This window comes from Grammomys surdaster, unplaced genomic scaffold, assembly GCF_004785775.1.
Source record: "Grammomys surdaster isolate TR1022 unplaced genomic scaffold, NIH_TR_1.0 373, whole genome shotgun sequence".
In the NCBI taxonomy this organism is placed as follows: Eukaryota; Metazoa; Chordata; class Mammalia; order Rodentia; family Muridae; genus Grammomys; species Grammomys surdaster.
Window position 1 is genome coordinate 10,693,800 of NW_021604792.1, and position 12,925 is coordinate 10,706,724.

General features: G+C 37.0%; 1 protein-coding gene across 2 annotated transcripts in view; it reads left to right on the top strand.

The window, feature by feature from the left end:
• The window catches only part of LOC114632447 (killer cell lectin-like receptor 7), a 19,314-nt gene extending 7,048 nt beyond the window's left edge, over positions 1–12,266 (top strand). The window contains exons 5-7 of one of the 2 annotated variants that reach the window (XM_028780949.1): positions 1,814–1,917; positions 6,457–6,612; positions 12,171–12,266. In XM_028780949.1, the coding sequence (XP_028636782.1) occupies positions 1,814–1,917; positions 6,457–6,592 (240 nt within the window). In that variant the 3' untranslated portion in view covers positions 6,593–6,612; positions 12,171–12,266. Of the gene's footprint in view, positions 1–1,813; positions 1,918–6,456; positions 6,613–6,692; positions 6,788–12,170 lie in introns of those variants that run through there. The other variant, XM_028780948.1, reaches the window with a different exon arrangement.
• Positions 12,267–12,925: the final 659 nt, after the last annotated feature.

Sequence of the window (12,925 nt, forward strand, 5' to 3'; positions counted from 1 at the left end):
TGTGCGGGGCGCGCGTGAAGTGGTCTCGCCGGCAAAAAACATACACACACGCGCGCACACACACACATCACACACACGCCAGAATCCTTCCGTATGAACACGTTTATTTCCCCAAAACCAAGATGGTGGAAGAAGACGAAGAAGGCGTGGGAAAGCACTGCCTATATACCCCAGAGCGGGGTATTCACCCCCTGATTGGCTGCTTACTCGTAGCGCGCCAAACGCCGTGGGATGGGCTTAGTTTTGGCGGGCTTACCATGGCACATGCGCAGTTTACTTGGTACTAGGAAGAATTACGGGCGACAGCGCCACCTAGCGATGGCGGACTTTGTCAGCTCTCGTGGCGGCTCCCAACAAATAGGGATAGGGATTGATGCTTTTCCATGGGATGAGTTTCAATTTGAACTTGTTATTGGTTGGCTGTTCCCTCAGTCTTTGCTCCAGTACCAATCCCTGAATTTCTTACAGACAAGATGAGTTTGGGGTCAAAAGTTTTGTGGGTTTGTTGATGTTGCTATTGCTCCCCTGGGGTTCTTTCTTTGCCACAGGAGTCAGTCTCCCCAGGCTACATAGTGACACAGCCAAGAGCATTCCTATTGATTGCTGTGTGCCTCCTCTATCACTAGCCTCCACATCTTCCAGCAGATGTCTCCTATCAACCTCCCCATCAGTTGCAGATTTCTATTTATTTTCATGGCCATCAAACCATTTCCCCACTATACCTGAATCTAAAACTCCACTCCACTCCTGATCTCCTTTCCCACTGAGTTTCCTCTCCTCTTATGCCTTCCATGACCATTCCATTCTCCCTTCCAAGTGGAATGCAAGCATCCATGCTTGTGTCCTTCTTCCTGTCCAGCCTCCTCCATAAGTCTGTGGAGTGTAGCATGAGCATCTTGTATTTTATGACTAATGTCCACTTATAAGTGAATACATACCATGAATGTTCTTTTGGGTCTTGTATACCTCACTCAGGATAATATTCTCAAGTTCTATCAATTTGTCTCCAAAATTCATGATATCGTTGTTTTTTGACAGCTGTATAGTATTCCATTGTGTAGATGTACCACACTTCTTTGTGGGATGGTAGAGCATATTTTGGTATATTCCCAGAAATGGCATAGCTGATTCTTTAGGTAGAGCTATTGCTAGTATTCTTAGAAATCTCCAAATTCATTTCCAAAGTTCTTGAACAATTTTCAACTCCCACTACCAATGGAGGAATGTTCCTCTTGCTCCACATCCTTGCCAGCACGTGGTATCACTTGAATTTTTAATCTTAGCCATTTCTATTGGTGTAAGGTGTGATCTCAGAGTTGTTCTGGTTTGCATTTCCCTGATGGCTAAAGACATTGAACATTCATTTATGTGCTTCTTGGCCTTTCAAGATTCCTATATTGAGAATTTTCTATTTAGCTCAGGCATAGAAGATTTAATAGAAGAAATTGGTACATTAGTCACAGAAAATTCAAACTCTAAAAAATTCCTGATGTCAGTAGGAAGATTGTGAGTTCAAAGACAGCCTTGGTTACAAAGTGAGACTTGGTGTAAGACCCACAGTCACACGTCATATCATGATTCCAAACATATCAGGACACCTGAAGTTTTTATTTTAGATAACTTATTGAACTGACATAGTTTTGATTTAAATGTTCTACTAATAAGAAGTCCTTTAGAAAATGAACATAGTGGGATTGACTGGTGGGAGGACAGGACAGCAGAGAACAACACAGGAATGCTGGGAACTATTCTTGATTGTTTTCTCATCAAACAGACAAAAATTTCATTATAAGGTGTGTTGTTTCCTTTACAGAAGTTCCTTCAGCCCCAGGTTACTCCTGACAGTTACTGGATTGGATTGTTATATGATAATGAGAAAGCGGAATGGGCATGGATTGACAAAGGCCCATCTAAACTGTGAGTTTTTGAACCCTTCCTACTCTAACACTGGTGTGTGAATTGGGATGATTGTGTGCAAAGGTTTTTCTCTTAGTTCACATGGCTTTCCTCATTTTCTATGGAGATCATGGGTAAGGACAAGTGAATAAGGCAGTGTCTGAGCAAGTGTTACAGAAGGAAGATATCTGGTTGAGGTACTGACCAAAAGTGGTTTTATACTGCATACATCTCAGGATTGTGTCCTCTAAGATGTGAAGGGCACTAGGAATTCAACAACTTGTGATGGTGTGAAGTGACTGAATTATCATGACAGATACAATGAGTGTGAGTCTCTCAGACACTCGTGACATTTTTACTATTTTTAGCTTATAAAATCATTGGTTATTTATAAATATAAGGGCATGTTTATATACACATATATATGAAAGCCTACCACCCATTTGAAGGTGTTTTGTTGTATAAATCTCAACTTTTTGTTTATTCATAGTCTGATGGAAAACTGTTCAATGATTATATTTATTAATAATACATACTTTTCTTGATTACTATCCTGTAGCCCCACTAAATATATAACATGTGCCCCACTAATTCATGTCTTTGTAACTAACTCTTCGTGTGTGTATAGTTTTACACCAACAACTGGAACAAGAAAACCCAGCAGTGGCCACACCCTCAATATAGAATTGAATCTCCATTTTCTAGCAGCTTTTACCTAACATAGTGATTTCTTAATAAGAAATAATTGTTTCAGAAATTTCATCTGTTCTAAAAGGCTATACTTCACAGAGCTTTTCCCCTTCTCTGGTTCTTACATTCTTTCTATGTTCTCTTTCTTCCCTGCTATTCCATGAGTCTTGCTCGTGGAATGAAGGGGAAGAGGTTAATGTGGATTCTCTTTAAGGTCTCAGCACATAAACACTTCTTGTAAGCTCTTTGACCAGTTCTACCTCTCTGCAAGGACTATGGCTCACTGAATAAAGAAGGTTCTGATGAAGGTTGAGAGCACCATCGGCCTAGGCTATAACTCTGAATGTTAAGAATGCATTTTAACCACTGACTACATAGCAGAGCAATTGTAGCAAGTTCCAACATAGAGCCTGTGACTTTACCAATCTTGAGCTTTTGAATTGGAATACAACACCAAACATGATTGTCTCCTGTGCTAAACACCCCACTTCCAATAAAAAAAACATTTATTTATCCTATAACATATCCCACCCAGCAGGTCAGCATTGTAGCCTGCAGGCTCCAGTGCAAGATAGGACTTTTCTACCCTTTAACCTGCAAAACACCTACTAAGTCTTTGAAAAACAACCCAGGGGAAGATATTTTCATGTTGGCTGAGATTGTGTTGTCTCTATGTGTTGGTGTCAAAGTATCGAGCATCTTCAGCAATAGATCCTTACCATGTAGTTAAAGCAAGGGCAGGAGCACTATCTTGTGCAATGTGAGAGAACTCTGTCATCTCCCTTATCAGTTTATCCCTTGCCTTGCAGTTTGGTTTTCTGTTAAAAACTCATATCTTCTGTAATTATAACTCCTTTCTAAATTTAAATTTTTATGTTTTAATTAATGGATTTTCAAAAATATATTTTGATCAAGTTCCCTCCCATATGAATACTTGTTGTTTCATACTTTCCTACATACTAATGCCATGTCATTTCTTTCTCCACAAAACAATGACAACCAAAATGGGAAAATAAATCAATCAAGCAAGAAAACTATAAAAACCCAAAAAGACACAAAACATCTTTTCTCAATCAGACAAGCAAACAAACACACAAGCAAAACCACACATACGAAAAGACTCCAAACCACAAAGAAAATATGGAGTGTGTTTTGTGTTGGTCAACTATAAATTTACTAACTAGTGGGTTTCTATAAGGCTATTTATACATTTTTAGTTTTGGATAACCCATCCTTTATTTGCTCCTGTCTCTTATTCTCCACTACTCATCCAGCCTGTTCTTGTGATAGCTTAATCATATGGTTGAAGCTATTCTGTGCTACAGATTGAGACTCTGTCTCATGAAGCATAATAATGATAATGCTAATGTGACATACTATGTTGTCCATAAATATTTTCTATGGTTGAACAATTTCCTTTATATCATCACATTAAAATGATAAAGCTCAAAAATCTAAGTATGCATCTGGTAATATGTTTTAATCCATAACACATATTCATAATTTTCAGTTTTCTGGATAATGTTCAGAATCATGCAGTACATTCACTTGTCTTGTCCTTTAATTCTGAAATAATTTGACTCACTGTTTATTTATTTGTTTGGCAGTTACATTTTTAAAAACCAAGTTTTCTGTTTATAAAAATATGTACCTACTCTACGTTGTGAGATAAATGTCTCTTAACAAAAAAATACACCATTTCAAACATCATTGTACAAACTAGTTTTATGTCAACTGACAGAAGCTACAGTTATCTGGGAGGATAGAATCTTAATTTGGGAAAGTACCTTAATAAAATATGACTGTAAGGACACCTATGGAGCATTTACTTAATTAGTGACTGATGTGAGAAAGCCCAGCTTATTGTCAGTATCACCCCTGGGATGGTGTTGAATATGGTAAAAATGTAGGTTGAGCAATTTTTTGGGAGGAAGACAGTAAGCTGCCCTCCTTCTTGACATCTGTGTCAGATTGTGCTTTCTAGCTCCTGTCCAGATTGGCTCCTGTCCTGTCTTCCTTCACGTATTGATGGTGATGTGGAAGTTTAAGCAAAATAAATCCAAGGTACATTGACTATGATTTATCATAGCAATAGAAACCGTTAAACTTAAACAGCACCTTTGTTACCCTTTAAAGTTCTTTTATGTACCTTGTTCCACACCTGGCCATGAACAGACATGAATTCTCTTGTACTGTAAATGAGTATGGCCTAGTGCAGACTGTCATGTACTATGTACAGATTTGTCATTGGTTCTGTATTTTCCTGCATCCTTCTCAATTATTGTTGTCACTATGATTTTTTAAGTAACTCGAGATTTTTTTCTTACCTGAGAAAATCAAGCAAGAAAACTGTAAAAACCCAATAAGACACAAAACATCCTTCCTCAATCAAATCAATTTTCTTGTTTCACTCTTCTTACAAAGCACTTTTGCATTGGACAAATATTTCAAAATATTTCTTCATTCACATATGACCATATATGTTTTTAAATTTTGACAGTATGAATTTTTGATAATTATAAAAGTTGCTGCATCAATTCATGTGCATTTTATTTTTATTTTAGTAATTATCTTTTGTTAACAACTGTCTGCTGGGTTCTTTCTACCTTTTGGCCACCTTTAAAATGTACACATGATGTTTTTACTGTAACTATGAGAATGTCTTTTGGCTGACTAATATGCATATCCATTCCTAACTGTTCCATATTAAAAAAAAAAACCTCTTGGTTTAATTTATCTTCCTTGTTTCCTTTACATTCCTAAATATGTTAAATATGAATATTCCATTTCTTCTCATCTTAAACCCTAAGATCAAAGACAGTGACATATTTTGATAAAGACTGATTCCTTTGAAGTCTCAGTCCCATATAGTTATGGTGGATTTCAATCACTTTCTTTCTTTGACAGAGTCTCATTATCTGAGACTAGCCTCAAATTCCCTGTGTATTTTTAGCCTTGAACTTTGAATCCTCAGACCTTCACTTCCCAAATCCTTGTACTACTATTGTATCCCATTAGGCCTGTATCGGTTTAATATTGAGGATCTTTATTATGAATGCATTCTTTAGTCATATTCCCCTATTGGAGATAAAACTGGGTGCAGTGTTTCTCTGAAAACCTGAGGTTTGATCCAACCCTTGCTAATATCTTAGCCTGAGTAGAAGTCTGATTTGTGCTGGTTTATACTATAATTAAGAAGATCTTAATTATTTTGATTTCTGTTTTTGTTACATAGCCCAGGCTGGCCAAGAACTCACAATCCTTCTGTTTCAATCTATCTGCTAATTTGTTTTGTGTTCTAATTTGATTATTTATTTTATTTTGTCTCACTTAAATTTCTTTTCTAAAGAAGAGTATTTATAGCCTGTAATACACAATCCTGTAGATTATCATATTTCTGTGAAGGCCCATTAGCTAGGATGTGGTGTAGGAAAAAGGAGAGAACAATCCAAAACATTAGTTATGTGCCTTCATCTATGATTGTATTTCAAATCTTCCATTTCTCCATGAAACACAGGCATATGAGACTGTGTCTTGAGTCAGACACATCTGTTTTTACTTTTATCCAGAATTTTTATCGACAAGATATAAGTGGGAGAGCATGTTCTGCATAAAATAATTCCTTGAAAATTTTGAAAATCCATTTTCCCTGCTGTCCACAATTTTCTAGTATGAAAAAAGATGAGGATTTTGTTGTGACAATGATTTCATTAATTTTTAATAGGCCTAGAGTAAAGAATGTATTTATTGATGACTGTATGATTAATGTTTACATATTTTGTTTACTTTGGTGAACAGAATTTTTTAAATCATCTTATTTCAGGGAATGTTAAAAATCATCGATTTCCCATTGTTGTTTTTGTTTGTCAGTGACTTGAACATAAAGAAGTTCAAACTAAATGATGGACGATGCATGTTCTTATCTAAAACAAGACTAGAGAATATTAACTGTGATAATTTATACAGCTGTATTTGTGGGAAACGATTGAATAAATTCCCTGATTGATGCTCCAATGAGTATTAAAGGTAAAAAATGAAATATTCTGGTTCTCATTTGATTCCTGTAATAATTCATGACTCCATACAAACAAATGTTTTGATCATAGGACTTAGTCTGCTGTGCAAACAGAGAGACAATCTGGAAGATTTGGGGAATGTTCTCTGGAATCTAACTTGACAGAGCAGAGGACATCTTCTTTCCTGGTGGAGACAAGACAGTTCATCTCTGGTGCATGGACAGGCTTTGCCCCAAAGCCTGGGGAAATCTTTTCTGTTTGCTTAAACTTCCATAGAACTAAATAAAGAACCGTAATAAACAGCATGCATATTTCATTATGAGTAGATTAAATCATTTTAATTAAAAGCACAATCTAGAGCCAGAATTTCACTATTCATATACCCATGTTCTCTGATTGCTCAGTCCTCTGAAGCAAGCTGAGCTGCCCTAGACACCCTGCTATACCAGGAAGACCTCCATTCTCCACCCATCTTTCTGTCCACCTTAGTCAGTTCTGTGGCTGCTGAAGAGATCTGCAGATCCTGAACTCTACAGATATCTAGGTCTAGAACCATACAACCCAAGGAAAACCATTAGAAGCCTGCCTCAAGAGAAATATTTTTCTAGATGGAACAGAAGCAATAAAGAGAGATAGAAGCTGCTTGGCAAAAACCTGACATGAACCAAGGACAAGAAAATGGGCTGCTTGGCAGGAATCTGGCATTAGTCTAGAACAAGGAAGTGATTTCAGTCAGGAATCTAACTTTTAAGCTAGAACAAGAATGTAGGCTTCAGACATGAAAATGAGTTTGAGCTAGGTCAGGGAATTTGGCTCAGATATTTTGGTCATCCTGATAAACCCTTAGAAACAGTGATCATGGAATTTTTGTTTAAGGCCTTGCTTGTACTTTGACTATTTGTGTTTGTTGGCTTGCTTGTTCCTTGACTATTTCCATCAATTGTATTGAAAGTTCCTCAACCTAGAACTGACCTTAATACTTGCATGTAATTAAAATGCTATAAATGAAAAAAGGAGAAGTGGGATGATATGGGGGTTTTCTAGAGTGGGGAAATGGTTAAAAAGGGTGGCATCTGAAATGTAAATAAATAAAATATCCAATAAAAACGAGAGACAGAAATAGAAGCAATAATGAAAATATAAATTAGGGAATCCTGCAGATAGAAAACTGAGGGATGAGAATAAGAAAAAACAGATACAGGCATCATCAAAAATGTACAGGAAATGGAGGAAGGAATATAAGGTGTAGAAAATACAATAGATGAAAGTGATACATCAGTTAAAGAAAAAGTTAATTCTAAAACTTCCTGAAAGAAAACTAGAAAATCTGGAATACCATGGAAAGTATTAACCTAAGAATAATAGAATACCCGAAGGTTAAGGGTCCCAGCTCCAAAGCCCAGAAAAATATTTTCAACAAAATCCTACAAAAAAATTTCCCAACCTAAAGAAGAGATACCTGTAAACATCTAAGAGCCTGTAGAACACCAATTAACTGGACAAGAAAATATGATTCTGTCGTGGAAGACTTTGAGTCCCTTTTCCTAGCCATTTGGAGGTCAATGTTCTCCTGTCTTCCTATGGATCAAGATGTATTACTTTCGGCTAGTTTTCTAGGGCCCCATCTGCCTGGATGCTTCCCTGCTCCTGCCTGGATAAGGGACTAAACCTCTGAACCTGTAAGGAAGTCCCAATTAAATGTGGTCCTACATAAGAGGTACTTGATCATGGAGTAGTCTTAGTAATGAAACCCTAACTATGTCTAGGTAATAAGCATAATTTATTAATAGGGCAATTTTTTTGCCGGACACTGTAACAGAATGATTATAGAAGATTCTGCCTTAGAGTCCATGATCTCTCCAGTCATGGGCTGTTGATTTGATTAGAATTTAAACATATCACCCCTCATGTGGTAAATGTTTCAAATCCAGTAAGAAATCAGTTATCCTCTAGCAATGGTACCACTGGGCATATCTTCCTTAGTATGTGTGTAGCTAGGCATGGCAGCAATAAAGTCCTTAATACCTTTTCTCCTTCTAGCAGACTTCATTGTACCTAGTGACCATTTGAAAGCCAGTACAAGGACAAATGATTCCTCATTGATTTGAGATTCAATCTCTATGTCCTGGCGTTACAATGTGTTGTGTCTTCAGTAATAGGGTATTACCATGTAGTTATGCAGAATAAGCAATTTTAGAGGCAATAGCCTGTGCTATGTTGGAGACCTCTGTGGACCTTGCCTTGCACTTTGATTTTCGTTTAATAACTCATGTTTCTTTTTTAAAATTTTTCTTAACAGTCATATTTGGATTTTATATTTTTATATATTTTACTTTTAGATTTTGTTTTTTTTAATAATTTATTTATTTATTCTCAAATCGTAATTCATTCACACAGCAGTTATAAACATAGAAAGGCAGGATGTGGGGAAGAGAATGACACTGGAGTGTGAGTGTTCAGGGGGAATACAGATAACTTTCAGAACCGAGTATCAGCTGGGTGAAGGTTCAGGGGACAGGTCACTATGACTCTGCCTATGACTCACTTGTCCTTATCTAAGTTGGTATTGTCTGCCAAGGCTACCTATTCACAAGGTCTACTCGGGCTGGTAAATTTCCACAAAAGCTGCCTGTTTACAATAGCTTATAGCCATCTGTTTCAATGTTTTTCCACAGAGACCCAAGACTTGGTGTTAGTAAACATGTATGACAGGCCTATTGCTGATTTTAGGCCTATGGCTGATTTTAGGACTTCAGTGTGTAATCAGGGCTCCCCCTAACATCTCCTCCCTTCTCTAAGTATAGAAGGGCTGTGGGAAATTCACAAGAATTAGTTTTCAGCCTCTCCAAGGTTGTCAACCCTACTTCTTCCCATCTTGGGACCATTACTTGGGTTCTTTTTGCTTATTTATGCTAGTCCCTAGGCCTCAAATAGGCTGACTAACTCTGTGAAATAACAGATAAATAATTTGGTAGCAAATCCTATTCAGATACATTATCATAAGTTAGCTATGGAGGACCACGAGACTCAAGATGAGGTTTTTACTGTATACAGGGTGTTCCCAAAACCCATCTCCACCTAACCTAAAAGAGAGGACTTCTGCCCCTAGGCCAAGCAAAGAGGGGCCACCCAGAATCCCCTCTGACTGACAACCTGAATTCTTGCTTAGGCTGTGAGGCTAATCAATGCAAGGGAATATAAATAAAAGTTAAAAATATCTCTCTGGGTTCCCTGAGGGACAAGCCTGACTGCAAAGTGGTTGATGTCAAAAGTATCTCCTCTCCAGGAAAAAGACATCGGGACTGGTCTGGCCCTCATGCCTCACTGGACAACGACAGTGTGTCTGGAGCCATTACAAGGTCCCCTTCAATTACTGGAGGTCAGGCCTCTATCCCCGCCTTCGCAAGATTACTTTTAGATTTTGAATACTGTATAGTCCTGAGTGTGTTGGAACTTACTTTCTGCAGAGTGTTGATATCAATTTCAGAAATATGCCTGCCACCAACCCTGAGTTCAAGGATAAAAGCCAGGCACCAACCCCACAACCAGCTCTACTTTGATGTTCTAGTTATAATTTTTTCATAAAACATATTGTTATCATGTTTTCCAACCCCAGATCTTCCTAGAACCTCCCCAACTTTACTACCCACCAAATTTCATGTTCTTTCTCTCTCTTGATGTACCCAAATAACACAAAATGTGAAAATCAATTGAGTAAACAACAAAACAAAGCAAAAATAGAGAAAACATACAGCAAACATACAAAAAATCCAATGTATCAAAGGAACATGGACTCTGTTTTGTGTTGTCAGCTATGACCTTACTAACTAGAATTTCCAAAAGGCTTTTTCATAGATCTTTTATTTTGGTTAATCCATGTTTTCTTTTCTCTTGTCTCTTATCTTTCATTTCTCATCTCCTTTTGTTCCCTTAATGCTCTGCTTTTCATATCACACATTTTTCCTTCCTCAGGTTTGTGGTTTTAGAAACAATAAATACTGATTTTCTCCCAAATACCTCTGTGTTTGTCTTAAATTAGTATTTATAGTTATATTCTGAGTTGTCCTTTATATCTTTGAAAAATATTTTAAACTTTTATTTGTTGTTGTTGTTTTGAGATAGGGATTCATGTCAGCCAAGCTAGCCTTGAACTTCTCATTCTCATGTTTCCATCTCTCAACAACAGGGACAACAGGGATATGTGCCTGCCTTGTCATTTTGTTTTTCTTAAGCGATAGCAAATATAGTTATTTTAAATGTGTCATTTGTTGATTCAAGTGTCTAAAACCTTACTGGTTGAATGTACTGTATCTGCTGTATTTTGCTCATCATGCCATTTTCTTAGTGGCATTCACTGAGTTTCTTTTTCCTGGTGCAGAATCTATCTGAGGCACAATACCCACAGTGGTAACTTTCTCAAGTATCTTTCTTCCATTCAGTGCCTAGAACATGGCATGTCTGGCTCACTTCTCTTCTAAATATGACCCTGATAGAATGGATACCTACATTTCAAATCAAAAGAACAGTAAATTACTATTCTCTCCAAAGATACTCTCAAGAGAGCTGTCACAGGGGTAGTCAATGAAAGATTTTAACTTATCAAGTATATTGATATGTTTATATCATACAAATTGTTATTAAATGTTTTTCATATAAAATTAGAAAAGTATACAAGTTTCTACATGAAGTATTTCAAAGAAGCCACTATATTTCTTCCTGCTTAAACCTTATAATGGATAGAGTTCCCATTGCTTGCTACAATGACAGGACACAGAGATACCAAAATTGTTGATAGTTTAGAGCACCATACAGAGTCATATACGGGAAAATGCAGTAGTTTGGACCCATGTTACAATTTCAGCTTCTAATGAACCTAATGGGCAGCTATGAGCCTAACTTGTATTTGTTGGGTAGAGCTGTAGGTGGGCATCACTATGTGATGTAAAGTTAAGAGGTCATGATTCAGACGATGTTCTTCTGTGTCTCTGTGAATAGTTAGTGTCTACAGGATCCTGTCCTACTTTGCCAGTGTTTATCACAATGCTTTATTGACTGTACTCATCATATGGCATGGCTATCTAATTTGTATACTCATTGCACTGTATTTTACCTGTTCTAAGATTCATGGGTCACTTGCCCATTTGTCATTGTTTCTCCCCTATGGGAAATCTAAATAGTCTGTTTAGGGCTCAATAAAAGTGATCTTCTATTGAAGATTTTCCCTTTGACATCTGAGTTCTGTAGACTTTATGCTGGAGGCCAGCTCAGGCAGGATCTTATTTCTTGGCAGTTCTTTTTGAGACAGTGTAGTAGGAACAAGGTAAGCCAAAGGTAAGACTTTGTCTTATGAGATATTGGTGGTAACTCTTTATTTTATGAGATATTTAGGGTTGCTGTAAAATACCAAAATGTTTACTTACCTAAGTCTAAATTGCTATGCTACTGTTGCCTTATGCATTACTCTGAGATCAGAAACTGCAGTCTTAAGCACATAGCACCTCATCCTCAAATAGCAGGAGATTGGTTAAGTAAAGGATTAATTTCTAGGGCCTTTTCTTTTTTCACCAGATGCCTCTTGCTTGTTGGGCTGGGGTAAGTTTGGAGCAATAAACTTCTATTGAACCAGGAGAAAAGAATAACACTTGCAGAAGGAAAAACAGTTATGTAAGTAAATATGCATAAACATAAGTGCATATATACATTCATACATGGGTATTTATGCATTTTCAGGCAAAATAGTTGGGTCCAGCTTGCATACATTCTCACAATTATATACTTAAACACACACATGCATACATTCTCACAACTACATACGTAAAGAAACACATCCTTAGTAACATATGCATATGGAGAAAAAGACCAAGCAGTTGTGCAAAAAGAACGCACTCATTCTTGATGAAAAATTAGCTCCAACTTTATTGCATAGAGAAAGAAAAAACTTCTACCCTTTTAATGTTAAAGGAATTACACCCAAGTTTGAAAGAAAAAGGTTTCGTTCTTTTTAATAAGACTCAGCCTGCCTTATTATTAGGAAAGGACCTGTTCTGTCCCATGGTAAGGAAAAGCCTGCCTGTTCCTTCTGCTCTCTGCAACTTCTTCTTTTTTCCTCTTTCCCTCTGAATTCTGCACATGGCTCTCTTTGTTTTTTATGTTACCTATAGTTTCTAAGTTATTTCACTCTGCATTCTTCTTCTAGTCTTGAGCTCTCCTCTTGCTCTGATATTAAAATAATGCTCTTATTCTCAATGCCTTTTCTCTCAATACTGTACCTATATTTCGATGTTCTTCTTGAGTTAAGTTCTATCTAAAAGGTGTTTTGTCTA